General features: G+C 35.8%; 1 protein-coding gene across 1 annotated transcript in view; it reads left to right on the top strand.

Annotated features, from left to right (window-relative positions):
• The window catches only part of LOC150078079 (glutathione S-transferase C-terminal domain-containing protein-like), a 48,200-nt gene that overhangs the window by 18,652 nt on the left and 13,901 nt on the right, over positions 1-15,647 (top strand). Inside the window, exon 3 of the mRNA XM_090384457.1 lies at positions 11,812-11,946. Within this exon, the coding sequence (XP_090240583.1) occupies positions 11,812-11,946 (135 nt within the window). The remainder of the gene's footprint in view (positions 1-11,811; positions 11,947-15,647) is intronic.

Raw genomic sequence — 15,647 nt, 5'->3', positions numbered from 1 at the left:
ACTAGCTAGAGGGGTGACAGTGTCACATTGCCCAGGAACCAAGTATCCCATGAATTATGTCCTTTCAGTGTATTAAATTCATGATGTTTGGGGAGTTCACTTTTTATTTAAAAATTTAAGTTATTTTTCAAAATCACTTTATAAAATACAATTATATTTTCATTTTATGACCAGTGGATTACTTAAAAATAGCTTATTATAAAATAAACAAATTCAAGCATAAACAAGTGTTTACAGCAGTTTTGTCAGATTCCTTTAGGTTAAACTTATTTCTTATTTCAAACTTATTTCAAATTCTAAAGTTTGTGCATATCCAATTTCTTTTGGAGTATGACTACCAATTGATGTTTGCACATTCACAGTTTAGTTTTCTTTCTATGGGAACTTAGCTACTGCGTGCGAACACACACACACACACACACACACACACTGTCACATATCAGGTGTATCGACGGTTATTAAAAAAGTAGTAATCTTTATGGTGCTGGTTAATAAAGTATAATGCTCTAAGTTTTTTTAATATTTATTATGTGCCCATATTAAAAATACTGGAACAATCAGCATTGTACTGAGAATAGTGGGGAAAAGAATACCCTTGTGTAAAAAAGAGTAGCAAGGGTCAGTGTTACATATATTGTTCATTTGTGCAATAGTGAGTACCAAATAAAAGAAAAGTTGATTTTATCAAACATGCTGCAACTGAAAAACAAACTGAATCAAAGAAATGCATCAAGTTTACATAATGTACCTTCTTTGTTTAAATTTTGGCAACCCAAAATTTGTCAACCCAGTAAAATCCCTTTTAGCACTAAAAAGGATTTCATTGGGTTATTTATTGGTATTTCAAATACTAAGATAAAGTTAAAAAATCATGGACTCACATGGATTAGTAATAATCATCCTTGTTGAATAAATCTCCTAACCTGGAGAGATTGTGCAAGGCTCAAGGGGTAGAATTTTTCTCAGCCTGGTCTGTGCTTGTTAACAGGAGTGACTGCTTCTACAGGGATGGGATATGCTTAACTAGAAAGCATGCAAGAATATTTGCTGATGCCATCGAGGCAGTGTTAGGTGGGGCAGAAAACTGCTAGCTTGGGGGGGATACGCAGACTAATAGATTAACAGTAGCCTTGGGCAGAGGTGAAAGCGATTCTTGCATTGCTTCTATTGGAATGAGCAGCAGCCCAGAAAAAAAGATGCAGGGGATTTCAGACACTGCCGGGAGTCATTGTGGTACGTGTTAGGATAGCTAAGAATGGGAACAGATGCATGTATACTTGCGGGTACACCAAAGCTAGGAATTTGATAAATAAATTTTATGAATTTGAGGTGTTGATGAAAACATCAAAGGCAGATATTGTTGGGACATCAGAGACATAGTATCACACAAATACAAAGGGTACTAGGAAAGTTTTGCAATATGACGCAACAATGAATCACAGGAAGCTGCTTGTTGCTGCATGTTGAGACATGTTCATACGTGCATAGTAGCCGCTGCGCCAAGTCGATGGGCTCAGTTATTCATTAGTAGTGAGAGTGTAAAGTGCTTGCGATGGCATCGTGGTCACGAAATGAGATAAGGACAGTTTTGCGGTATAATTTCGTGCGTGGTTTAACCATAGACCAGTGCTTAGAAGAAATGACTCTTGCACTAGATGATGATTGTCCACATCGTACAACGATATTCAGGTGGTATAGAGAATTCCAAAGGGGAAATTTCACTCTGGAGGATTCTGAGAGACCGGGAAGGCCACGAACGTCAGTTATGGAGGAAAACGTTACTGCTGTGAGGAAAATGCTTGACAAAAACAGGCGAGTGACCTACCAACAGATAGAGGATACTTTGGGCCTAAATGCACCAGCAATTCATTCGATTCTGCAAGATCATTTGCACGTGAAGAAACTTTGTTCTCTCTGGGTGCCGCATCAACTGACTGAAGAGCAGATGACACGACGTGTGACTTGGTGCCGGGAGATGTTAAAAAAGTTTGATAAGGGACAATCTCGGTATGTGAACAACATCGTGACAGGTGACGAGACTTGGCTGTACTATTACGATCTGCCGACCAAGGCTCAAAACAAAGTTTGGGTCTTTGATGATGACGACACACCCATAATTGTCAGAAAATCCCGATCTGTAAAGAAGAAAATGATAGCTGTATTTTTCAAATCGAGTGGAATTGTGGAACGTGTCGTTTTGGACATGCAGAAGACAGTCACAGCTAAGTGGTATACTGAACAATGCCTGCCTAAAGTCATTGGATCTATGAAGAACCTGCGGCCAAAGTCAAGAATGGACACCTGGTACCTCCATCACGATAATGCTCCAGTTCACCGCGCCAAAGCCTGCACCGAATATTTGACCACGACAGGACTGAAACTTCTCGAGCACCCTCCCTACAGTCCAGACCTTGCTCCCTGCGACTTTGCACTGTTCCCGCATGTGAAAATGAAGCTAAAAGGGAGGCGGTTTTCCAGTGATGAGGACCTACTACGGGCTTGGGACAATGAGTGTGCTTTACTCCCTAGTGAAACTTGGCAGAACTGGTTTAAAGATTGGTTTCGGAGGATGGAGAGGTGTATTGAATGTAGAGGAAATTACTTTGAAAAAATTAAATAAACAAAGCTGTATTGCAAAACTTTCCTAGTACCCTTTGTATAAGGAATGCAGAAATGGAATTTGGGGTACAATGTGTACAGGAAGGATAGACAGGATAGGAAGGGTTATGCTATTAGTTAAGAAACACATAAAATCCAAGGAAGTACAGCCAGTCGACATGGCTGAACAGTGTCGAGTCAGTTTGGTGTGACATAAGCACTGGGAAATCAAAATTTAGAGTGGGAGTGTGTTATAGGCCTAATGACTCTGATGAGTATAATAAACAACTGTACAGGGAAATAGATTGAGTCAGTAAATCAGATAGTCTTTTAATGGGGGATTTTAATTTCCCAGATATTGACTGGAATTTGCCAGTTGGTCACTCACACACTAGCAAGGCTTTTGTGGATTTATTGGATGATTGTTTTATACAGTAGCATGTTCTGGAGGCAACTAGAGGGAGTAATACTCTTGATTTGATTATCAGTAGTGATTCTCATGCATTAAGAATCTGCAGATAAAGGAACCAATAGGTGGCAGTGACCACAGTGTGCTGAAGTGGGATTTACTCAAAGAGGTAACTACCATCAGGGGTAAAGGAAGGGTTTTTGCTTTCATAAAGGCGACTACGGAAGTAGTATTTAAAGACAGTATTTAAATTCTATATGGTGGGACCAATTGATGATGTTACCAACAGCAAATTCAAAATGGGAAGCATTCAAAGAATTAATCTTGAAAGCTACTAGGCTTTTCATAGCAACAAAGAAATATTCTTCAAGGTTTAGGCCTAAATGGATGTCAGATGAACTAATGAGACATGTGGCAGAGAAGAAAAATGCATGGGATACATATAAATTAATGGGTGACACAGAAGCCATTGATAGATATAAGCTAGCCTGTCACAAAGGAGGTTAGGCAGACAAAGGCAGATTATGAGAAATCTTTGGCAAAGGATGCAAAGAAAAACAGCAAAGAGTTCTTTACTTATGTAAAGAAGCCGCCATAGCCGAGTGGTCAAGAGGACGGGTGCATAACTTGTCTTGAGTGACCCAGGTTCAAGCTCGTGACTGCTGAATATGGTGCTGTTTCTTGTATTCTCTCTACCTTGTGAACTCCTCTGACCGTGTGGTCATCCCGGAGTATAAACAGAAAAAAATTTAAATATTTAAACTCTAGAAGGAAGGGGTTGAATCAGATTGGTCCACTGGATATCGATGGTTCAACTGTTGATGATCCTGCTCAGGTAGCTAACGAACTAAATGAGTATTTTGCATCTACATTCACACATGAAGAGTTATTCAAGGTGAATTAAACTCTGGCAATGAACTAGATGATTTTGTAATAACTAAGAGCAAAGTGGAGGAGAAATTTTTGAAGATAAACATACGAAAGATACCTGGGGTGGATGGGATCTATCCAGTTATATTAAAAGAGCAGCAAAGGAAGTAAGCAAACCCTTAGTCATAATTATGATAGCTTCCTTGGACTCAGGGGAGGTACCCATGGACTGGAGATTTGCAAATGTGACCCCAGTTCACAACGGAGGACAAAGAGCGACACAAGTAATTACAGACCTATTAGTTTAACTTCTGTTCCAGGGAAATTAATGGAGGCACTGGTTAAAGAAGCACTGCAGAATCATGTAGACAAGACTTCAGTTATAGCTCGGACACAGCATGGTTTTGTTAACGGTAAGTCTTGTCTGACCAATTTGATTGGATACTATTATGTAGTCACAAAGGAATGTTTGCAGACGATACGAGGTTGGCAGGGTTGTTAATGACAGTACGCTGCTACAAACAGGATCTAGAAAAGTTGAGCAGATGGGCTTAGAGGTGGCAACTGAAGTTTAACAGAAATGTGAAGTACTGCATATGGGTAGCAGTAACCCCAGAGTAATGTGTCTACTGTGTGGTACTACACTCATGGTGCTACAGAATGATAAGGACCTGGGATTAATTGTGCAGGCAGATATGAAGTTTTCTGAGCATTGCAGACAGTCTACAAGAGTAGCTCATGGTGTCTTGTCAATGATATACAGGAATTTTTCTAACAGGGATAAGGAGGTGATTATCCCCTTGTATAAGGCAATTGTCAGGCCCCACCTTGAATACTGTATACAGGTCTGGAGGCCTCATTTTAAGAAGGATGTAGATCTGTTGGTGGAACAAGTACAGAGAAGGGCAACAAGATTAGTGAACAGAACAAAGTGTTGCTCTCTCGAAGAAAGGCTTAAGTTTTGCAAATTACAGTGTCTGGAGACTAGGCACCTGCAAGGTGATCTGATTGAGGTGTATAAAGCCTTGAATGGCTTGAGCATGCTCAATGCTGATGGGATTCTTCCTCTTGCTCAAAATAATTGCCTGAGAGGGCATAAATTCAAATTGAAGAAAGACAGTTGTAGGATAGATGTGCGGAAGTTTGCCTTTAGCCAGCGTGTGGTCGATTGCTGGAACAAACTTCCATCTGTCGTAAAAGTTGATAGCTTAAATAGATTCAAAGTAGAGCCAGACAAACATTTGGAGCGAGTGGATAGGTGAAATTAGAAGATTTTTTTTTTGGTCGATGCTATATAGGGTCGCTTTCTTGTGTCATGTGCCTTTACTAATGCTAAAACTCCATTACTGCAAAACATGAAAGGGCCAGTCAACTTGCAGCACTTGCCATATAACATGGTGATTTTTGAAACAGTGTCAGGTGTGCACAAACCTCTAATGCATTTTTTATTTGATATCCTCCTTTATTTCTGATGCATGAACATCTGTAAAATAGATAAGTCCAAGTTTTTTAAAGCCCATGTTCACTACAGTTCTCTCCCACCTCTATAGTTAAAATGGTTTGTTATGAGAGCTTAAAATCTAAGCCTTCCCTGCAACGTTAACATTTCCTGAATGGCTATTTAGATCAAAGAACCGAGTGTAAGCTTTGAGATTGTGTGCGTAAATATGTGTATGCGCAGACAAACTGTTCAAACCATTGGAGGGGATGGATAGATGAAATGCAAATTTTATTTAATTTATTTTATTATTTTTTTTTTACTTATGCTGTATTAACTTGCTTTCTTGCATCATTTTCCACTACTAATGCTATATAAATGATTGTATTCACTAAATAATTTTACTAAATGATTATAGTTTTAATTCAAAGCCGAGTTTTCATGTTACAAATAATTGTTCCATTGTTATTTGGAATTTGTAGATTGACTGGGTTTGGGTTCTTGCCTTTTTGTTCAAACATTTTTTTTGTAAATTTTTTTTTAAGTAGCATTATATAATTTAGCTAAAGTTTAGTGCCCTGTCGTTGTTACTGCTTATTAAGTAGTTTGTTCTGTATTCTAGTTGTTTTTGTTAAAAGAAGGTTAGGAAAACTAGCTTAAATTTGTTTCTTTTCTTAAGATAATTTAATTGTGAAAGATTAGGTTACTTTGGAACTGTTTTGTAATGTGAATGTGAGTGATAGTCAATTCATGTCTGTTGTATGGTGTGCTATAGTCAACTTCAACTAGATCAAGAAGCATGTAGATTTGGGAATAGCCCATGCAATATAATTAGACAGAACAAAATCGCAAACAGTATTCTTGTTGACACTCACTAGACAGGAAATGTGACCTAAAAAAATTTAAAGTACTGAAATAAAGTCTGCCTGTATAGAAAAAGAAAAAAAGCGCCAAAAATTAAAAACAATGATACAGTATGTCTCCCACAGGTTTAGGGTTTCCAAAAATGATAAACTAGAATGAATGGAAGAAATTTTTAGAAGTGAAAACTTAAGGATTCTAGTGAGATAACATGTCTCCTTGATTGGCTGAAGCTGTCACAACTGAAATGAAAATTTAGAGAGAGTAAAATGAAGGTTACCTAATGGAGAATAAATGAAAATACTATACTTGAGAAAGAGTGGAAAGAATTTGGCCATTGATGCCCAGTATTTTCAAGGGGAAGGTGCAAGGCACTTCACCAGACAAAACAGTAACGTAACATTTTGATAACTGCTCAACCCAGAGATTCTGATTTGAGTGGCTGTAGCCCTGGCACTACGGCAACCAGAAAGCAAACAGAGTCCGGACCAGCGATGCATTTGAAGTTGTGAAAAAATGAAATAGAAAATAGGAAATGCACAAACAGAATATAAATTTCCAAGCCTCCAGTGAGAAAAAAAATATTTGACATTTCAAACTTAAAGTAGTCAAGGCTACCCCATAATTACGAAGTATGAATAGATAAAAAATAAATTTAATTCTGAAAACAAAGGGATAAATAATTTAGAATGCTTTGAAAATAACAAGTAAAATAAAAGCTGGTTGGGCAGCAAAGTAAATTAAAACTGGCAAAAGTGCGAGAATAACGACATCTGAAATAGTAAAGATGCATATATGCAATGATATAAAATATGAACCCATAATAGACCCATATTGATATGAACCCAGAAAATTCATTATATTAGACAAGAATATATATAGGAAACAGTAAAGGCTGGGTGAAAAATGCATTAAATTGAATGATTTAGCCTTTACTTTATTAGCCTAGAAATAAAACACAGCAATCTGAACACCACATATAGAAATGCATCCTTAATATATCATTGAGTAACAAAAATTCTGTTTCTGTCATTAAAAAAATCCTTAGCAATAATTATTGCAACTAATAATGTGTACACAGAATGAGATATAGAGAATTTTTTTAGTTTCTGCATGGCCAAAAACGTGAAACCTGCTGTTATTTTATTTCTGATCAATTGACATATGTTCCATAGAACTTGAATAATCATCATGTGAGACTGTGCACCTGAATGGTCTGGGTGACTATGTGGACAAGTAGTATAACCATGTTAGTATGTATTAGGATACAGTTGAATTGTAAGTCAATTCTGATTCTTTAGTAAACCTTTGTACAGGGATATAATAACTGTATGCATGTACAAGGATGACAATTGTAATAGACTTGCAAGGCATTCTCTGTAACCAAACCAAACAAAAATTTACCACTCTGATTTGTTGAGATTTTTGCACTATTAAAATACATTGCTGAATTAGTATAATATTTTTAGTGATTATGAGAGCTGTGCCTGGTCATATTTTTTTGGCAATTAAATTTAAGAAGATTTTGGATTTGGAGTAGTTGAAGTAAAAGCCTATCTTTTACAGCTTGGCTGAAAATGCAATTTTTCAATCCAGTTATGGGTTTCAATTTTAGCTGTGCAAACAATAGTGGTATCTTGAATACAAGATATTTTAATATAGGCTATTACATGACTATTTCAAAAAAAATAAATAAAAAAAAAAAAAATATATATATATATATATATATATATTTTTTTTATATATAAAAGATCGAAAACTAAGGTTATAATAACTATCATTTTTCAAAAGTGCAAAAAATTAATGTTTAAATGTTTATATCTATATTATTATATCTAATAATGTTTATATCTATATATATGTTTGTCATTCAGATATAACCTAAAAATTTTATTATCCATATAGGGTATGTGTCATCCACTTTAAAATGATGACCAGATTCCATACTTAGTTCCCTGAGTGTGAATATATATGGACAAGATTCTTGTCCATATTGCTGTCCTCTTGGATCCAGTGGACCCAGTTCAAAGTTCAACTAATAAATTCTATAATTTTTACTCTATCGACACAGCTGAAACCAGAACTGTTTTCTTCTATTTTCCCACTTCAATTTTCAAAAATTTCTATTGAATTTCATGCAAACAACAATAATCTGATAAAAATGACAAGAAATGCGATACTTCATTCATTTGTTGTTTTAGCAAGTGTGCACCTATGTTTACAGAGAGGCATTTCGAATTTGGGAGCAAAGCCTTTTCAAGCTTCAGCAGTTCTCCCTACAGCTCTATCGAGAAGGCCAAAAAAAAAAGAAACACGAACCTACAAAAGCAAGCTACTGTTTCTTGGCACAAGAAACAAAGAAAGAATCACAACAATAGTTAAAATAAAAAAAAAAGACCATATTCTTTTCTTTGATGTATATTGCATCCACTAACTCCACTAACACAGAATCAAGGTAATTCATCTATCGGAAGCCACACTGGAAATGGGGAAAACTAATCACTACAATGTGCATTTGATAAAAACAAAACAGTTTTGCTTTGTAATTGTTTTATGGAACTGTATCGGAATTACAGTTTTCTGGATATACATCCAGGAAACTGTAATTCCGAGCTGCAATAAAAAAACTGTTCTGAGCTGCAATAAAAAGATATACCCCACTGAAAAATAGATTTACTTCCTCTCTCTTCTTTTGTTTTTACTGTGGGAAGGTTATTTCACACAATCAACCCGTGACTGCTAAACGCTGCACTGTTTCTTGTATTTTCTCTCTATCCAATCTCTGACCATGTGGTTATCCCGGAGTAAAAACAGAAAATTTGTTAATCAAAAATTTTGATATCAAATCTTTTACTGTCCTTCTAATTTACATTGTGTTCAGATAATCCACTTTGGGAAATTTTGAGAGTGCTACATCAATTAGGAACAAAAACCGTTTCCCCCAACATAACGAATTATTTTAGGTACAATAAAGGACTACTACTGACGACTTTACTGGAAGGAAGTTTCGACAATAAAACATCTGTACAAGGCGAAAACATGCGGTCACTCAAAAGTAACCGTAGTCATTTGCATTCAAGGACAAGCTATACAGCGATGTTTGAAATTTATAATGCAGTTCACTCGCTAATATTTTCAGATGGATTAGTGTAAAATATTGTTCCCTAAAACAATTACAGTAAAGCAAAGTGATTTTATTATCAAATGTGCACCGGACAAAAATCGAACTTATCCGAACTTCGGCAACCTAGGAAGACGCTGACTTATTAGAACTTGAGCATCTGTTGTGAAACTGAATGCAATAAAGAAATAGACTTATTAGAACTTCCACATCCGTGATGAAACTGACTTATTAGAACTTCCACATCCGTGATGAAACTGACTTATTAGAACTTCAGCATTTGTGATGAAAGTTACAGCTCTGGACCTTTGACAGTCTCCTGGCTTTCTCCCTACCAAAACAGTATTTTTATTCTCTCTCTCTCTCTCTCTCTCTCTCTCTAGGGTTGGACTAGAAAGGGTGAACTCCCTTCCTTAAGGACTTTTTTCCCCCAAGTGAATGAAGGGAACTGGAAATTTCAGGAAAATTAATTCAGTAAACAGCTATTCTGTCAGTGTAAGAGAAGTGAAATTGACTCTTATACATACGATCGAGAAGTGAAATTACATTTGCAGCTCAGAATGAAATTCAAGCATCCAAATATATAGCACTTTATGATGAATTTTTTCCGGTGTGTGTGTGATAATGAAAATAGAATTTTTCCCTCAATTTTTTGATGGCATCAAATGCATATCAAGGAAATATTGAAGTATTCAGTAGCAGTTACTTACAATTTACCAATCCGTTACTATGAGTAACGGATTATGAAAACAATCCGTTACTTGTGGCATTTTTTTTTTTTTTTTGCACACTGGGTGAGATGTATGCGAAGTCCCTTCAACATCAGTTTTCAAAGTTAAGTGATGTAACCCAGCTATCAACAGAAATCTTTTCTTGAAATTTCATTAGAAGATCAAATATACATCCAGGAAACTGCTGTCCCGATATAGTCCTCTAAAAACAATTACAATAAACAATAAAGCAAAATTTTTTTTTTTTTTTTTATGAAATGCTCATTGTAGTGATCAGTTTTACGACAGGTTTTTTTTTTTTTTTTTTCCATTTCCACTGTGACTTCCAATAGATGAATTTCCTTGATTTTTTGTTAGTAGATATAGTACGTATTGAAGAAAGGAAATAAGATATTTTTGTTTTTCCAAAACAATTTGTTGTAATTCTTTCATACAACAATTATGAAAAGCAGTGTTTGTTGTTTGTTATTTGGTTTTTAGGAGCATTAGCAACTAAGGCCATATTGCTCCGGGATATGCGGTGGTCATTCCCTGACCTTTCCGCATCCTCTGCATTTGGTGGTGACGGGCTCGAACTCCGGTCTAATCAAGAAGCGTGTGCTACGCACTGCTGCTCCTTCCCACCTGGCTACGGAGGTGCCCCGAAAAGCAGTGAAGCAAAATATTGTAACAGAGCTATAATGCAAAATATTGTTTGAAAGTAATGATACTCAACTTCTTGTTTTCCAAGGAAGTTGCTTACATTTTTATTTTCTTCTTGGATCACCTTAGTAACCTTAATGATGTAAGCTTGACCAGTCAATTTTAGCTCCGTAAGTGTTGATTCATTTTAGCCAGCGGCACCGCAATGGCACGCCAAATTCAAACAAATGCAGTAACGTGTTATATAATCAAAGTGAACGGCCCTTGTTTTTTGCAGTCATAATTTCATAAAATTATATGTGATTCTGCATTTTTGCTGTTTTTGAGTGAATTAATAGTTTTTGCTGCAATTTAAAGGTAGGAAATCAAAGAATATACTTCTGTTTATGTATATTGAGAGTTTCTGTAAATTGAGTAGAAATTATGGAAATGATTAGTTTTTTCCGGGGGGGGCCAATTTTCAAGTTAAAGTTAAAATTGCAGTTACTGAGGGACAGGATAAAAGTAGGTTTAAGGAATTCTACAAAGAAACAGGAATGGTGAAATGTTATTATCGCATCAACTTTAGCAGACTACATAATGGTGTAGACTGCATAATGTCTGGCATCAGCAAATTGCTGTCAAATACAATAGACCAAGCATATCAACAAACAAGGTGAATCGGCACAATTGATGAAATCATACAAAATAACAGGAGAGTGATATTGTACGATATGGTCCATGAACTAGACATGTCATATAGTGTTGTTTGCAGTATCATCCATGAAATTCTCATTTACCATGAGTACACCATGATATCTATAGTTATCATAGTGTACTAAATATTATTAATAATGATAGTTAACTCTTTATAACTAATCTACAAGAAAATGACTCAATTTTTAACTAGTAAACTTTGTAAGTAATAAACTTTACTATGCAATGAAGCATTTTATTTTGGAATGCAGTATGATGTGTTTTCTAACATAGAATTAAACTGACCTGTTTTGTTCTTTTTATTTGACAATCAGAATAAAGAGAAATAATTTAGTTTGGATCAAAAACAGGATTGCTGTTCAAAAATATGCTTATTATATTAATGTGTGCTAATAATTTTACTTGAAAAAAATTTCATAATTGTCAAATTTAAAATATAATATAGGTACAAAATTGCTACCTGCCAGCTATCAGATCAGAGGATAAGCTAACTTGTGTTGCAGGATTATGTGCAGTTCTGAGGTGGTCAATTAAAGCACACCTATTAAGAAAAGAAAATTTTCATTTGAAAAATTTATTAGTAAGTAAAATTTAAAGTATATAAATAAAAATGCATTTGCAGTTTATAAAATTATATTCCTTGATAATCATGTAGATGGGTGGACAAAATAATGGAAAAACCTGATGTGAAAGTAGTAGTTTTTGTAATGGCTGTATGAGGTATTTATGAACATGCAGTGATGATTTTTTTTTTTTTTTTTGTTTCTTGCAGGTAGTACTGTGAAGGAAAGATGATAAAAGTTGATGTTTATTTAGAGGTGATATAAAAAGGTACATGAAGAAAATGAGACTGACCTCTAATTCCAAAGAGGTCAAATTGTTGGAGGGCATCGGTGACTAAAACTGCTGATTTGTTTAATTTTTCCAGAGCAACAGTATTGGCAGTGGTCTGCATTCACTGAGCATGGAAAGGAAAAACAGAATCTGATAGGATGAATTTTGACAGAAATTTGAAGCTGAATGAAAAAGACCACTGGAAAACATTGAAAACTGCTAACACAAAAATAACCAAAGAGTTTAATGTGAGGCTCAGCAACCCAATTTTTAACAAAGCAGCTTGGCAAGAACTTCATAAAACTGAAATTAATGCAGAGCCATTATTGCCAAGCCACTCATTACTAATGGTAATGCTAAAAAGAGAATGCAGTGGTGTAAGGAGCACAAAAACTGGACACTTGATGAATGGAAATATGTTATAATTTCAAACAAATCATCCACACTTTTTTCAACATTAGGGAGTGTTTTTATGTTTGGCAAATACCAAAGCATCATCTCAACTATCTTGTGCTAACCGTCAAACATGGAGGAGAATCAGCAATGGTTTGGGCGGCAATACCTTGATATTCTTTAGATTCTGCCTGAAAGGGCAAATTACTGCAACTGATTACCTTGATATTCTGAACGACTAGGTTCATCCCATGCTGCAAACATTGTTTCTCACAAAAATGCCATGTTTCAAAATGATAATGCTCCAAAACTGGGGCTAAGCATCTCCCACAGCCTGCACGAACAACAGACTTAAACCTTATTGAGCCACTGTGGCATATTTGAAGAGGAGAGTGAGAAGCAGATTTCCTCAAACTTCATCACTCAAGGAGCATGAGCATTCCTCCATGAAGAATGGTCCAATATTCCTTTTAAGACAGTTCAAGATTTATTTGAATCAATTGCATATAGAATACAAGCTATTTTAAAAGGAAATGGTGGCCCAACACCATATTAGTGCATACCTGTAACTCTTATCACAGGTGTTTCCATTATTATTTTGTCCGTCCCCGTATGTCTATATACACATGTGCACACCCACAGGTGGTTATAAAATAAAGTGCATTGCTTGCTTTGGTTTCTTGTAAGTGGCAAACCATTAATCACTCAGATGTGACATTTGGAATACACAGTGTCTAGACTATACAGAAATGAAAGGCATACAAAAAAAAAAAAAAAAAAAGTGACGCTGGCCTGTATTTGGTGCATGTAGCCTAGTTGACATGCAGCAAAATTTATTTGATCAAGTTACAGTACAATATAAAGAAGCTAAGAAACTATATGGTTGTAAAGATAAAATTGCTTGATATTTTAACTCTTCTTGGATCAGCCAGAGACTCATTATTACCTTGATAAACTTTGTCCTCGAGAAGGATTAATCCAGAGAGCAAAGCCAAACATTGTCAGAATGTTGGAAAATGATATTGGCATTATCGAATATGAGCCAAATCAATGAAATATGTAGTTGTCACCATTTCCGGCCCTAACAGACAGGTGTACATTTTGCATAGCATAACTGGCCATAGAAGTAACAATTTTGCCAGTAACAGTTAGTTTAGTTAGGTTGCTACAGTTACAGTTGTTATCTCAAAATTCTACCACAGCTTTACTGTTGTTTTGATGAAAGAACAAATAAGTGTGATTTTTCACTTGCAGTGCCATGTTGACTTTTCCTTGATATTGTGGTGGCATTTGCTTTATCATATCCAACACATGTGTGTTACTAGTTATGTAATGAGATTTCCTTGGCATACTAATTGTAGGTAGCCAAACACATGCTGGTATCACATTTTGTAACTGTTTTGTGCCTTTCATTTCTGGCATTATTTGTACTAAATTTCATCTCTGGTTGATGCACAGTTTACTGCCTACAGGAAGCCAAATTGGTGCATTTTAAGTATAACTACCCTATATAAATGCATATAAACATGATATTTTTATTTTTACCTTCTGATTTTAGAAAGACAAGTATAGCAAGAAAAAAATATATTCTGTTTTAGGCATTAATATCAAAAACAAAAGATAAAAACATCCTCTCTAGCAGAAAACAATTTACCCATTCCATCAGAAATTTATATTTAAATATTAGTCAGGTGTGAGAAATTCTAACCATTATGAATGATTATAAAAAGAATTATAATTATAAAAAGCAACTTTGTTCATCAGTTAAAATTACTTTGAAACTGAGTGAAATATTACAGAGACATAAAAACTTTCCTTGGTCTTGATTGTAAAATTTTTCATTTTATAATGGCAAATGTTGCTTTTTCTGCATCTAAAAAACTGGGTTTTCTATTTTGCCCTTGGTGTTACTTTTCATCTGAACGACAACAACTCAGACTGTGCAAATCTCATATCTGTCCTATAATGGAATATTGTTCCCACGTCAACAGCCCCATAACATTAGCATTAGTAGAGGCATATGATGCAAGAAAGCAAGCTTATACAGCATCAGCCAAAAAAAAAAAAAAAAACTTCCCATTTCACCCATTCATTCGCTTCAAATGTTTGTCTAGCTCTGCCTTGAATTTATTTAAGCTATCAACTTCTACAACAACAGATGGAAGTTTGTTCCAGCAATCAACCACCCGCTGGCTAAAGGCAAATTTCCGCACATCTATTCTGCAATTTGAATTTATATCCCCTCAGGTGATTAATCTGGGCAAGAGGAAGAATCCCATCACCATTGAGCATGCTCAAACCATTCAAGGCCTTATACACTTCAATCAGATCACCTCGCAGGTGCCTAGTCTCCAGACACTGTAATTCACAAACTTTAAGCTTTTCTTCTTAAGCGCAACCCTTTATTCTATTCACTAATCTTGTAACCCTTCTCTGTACTCATTCCAGCAGCTGTACATCCTTCCTAAAATGTGGCCTCCAGACCTGTATACAGTACTGAAGGCGTGGCCTGACCATTGCCTTATACAGAGGGACAATCACCTCCTTTCCATGCTAGCAGTATTCCTGTATATCGTTGGCAAAACCCCATGATCTGCCCTGGCAGCCTGTCTGCATTGCTCAGAAAACTTCATATCTAACTGCACAATTACTCCCAGGTCCTTTTCACTCTCTACCACACTGAATGTAGTACCATCCAGTTGATTTCTTAATCTGGGGTTACTGCTACCCATATGCAGTACTTTACATTTGTCAATGTTAAACTTCAGTTGCCACCTCTCAATCTATCTGCTCAACCTTTCTAGATTCTGCTGCAGTAGCATACTGTCATTAGTGTCAATAACAACCCTGCCAACCTTTGTATCTTCTGCAAACTTAGACATTAAGCCTTATATTCCATCAACAATATCATTAATAGATACAGAAAACAACAGTGCACCCAACACTGAACTCTGGGGGACTCCACTAATAACATTAGTCCATGAAGAGCAGTGACCATTCATTACTACTACTCTCTGTCTTCTTCCACTCAGCCATCCCTTTATCCATAGCAGC

This window comes from Mastigoproctus giganteus, chromosome 11 (assembly GCF_048544385.1).
Source record: "Mastigoproctus giganteus isolate SK-2022 chromosome 11, ASM4854438v1, whole genome shotgun sequence".
NCBI lineage: Eukaryota > Metazoa > Arthropoda > Arachnida > Uropygi > Thelyphonidae > Mastigoproctus > Mastigoproctus giganteus.
This window is presented reverse-complemented; position numbering and strand designations above follow the sequence as displayed.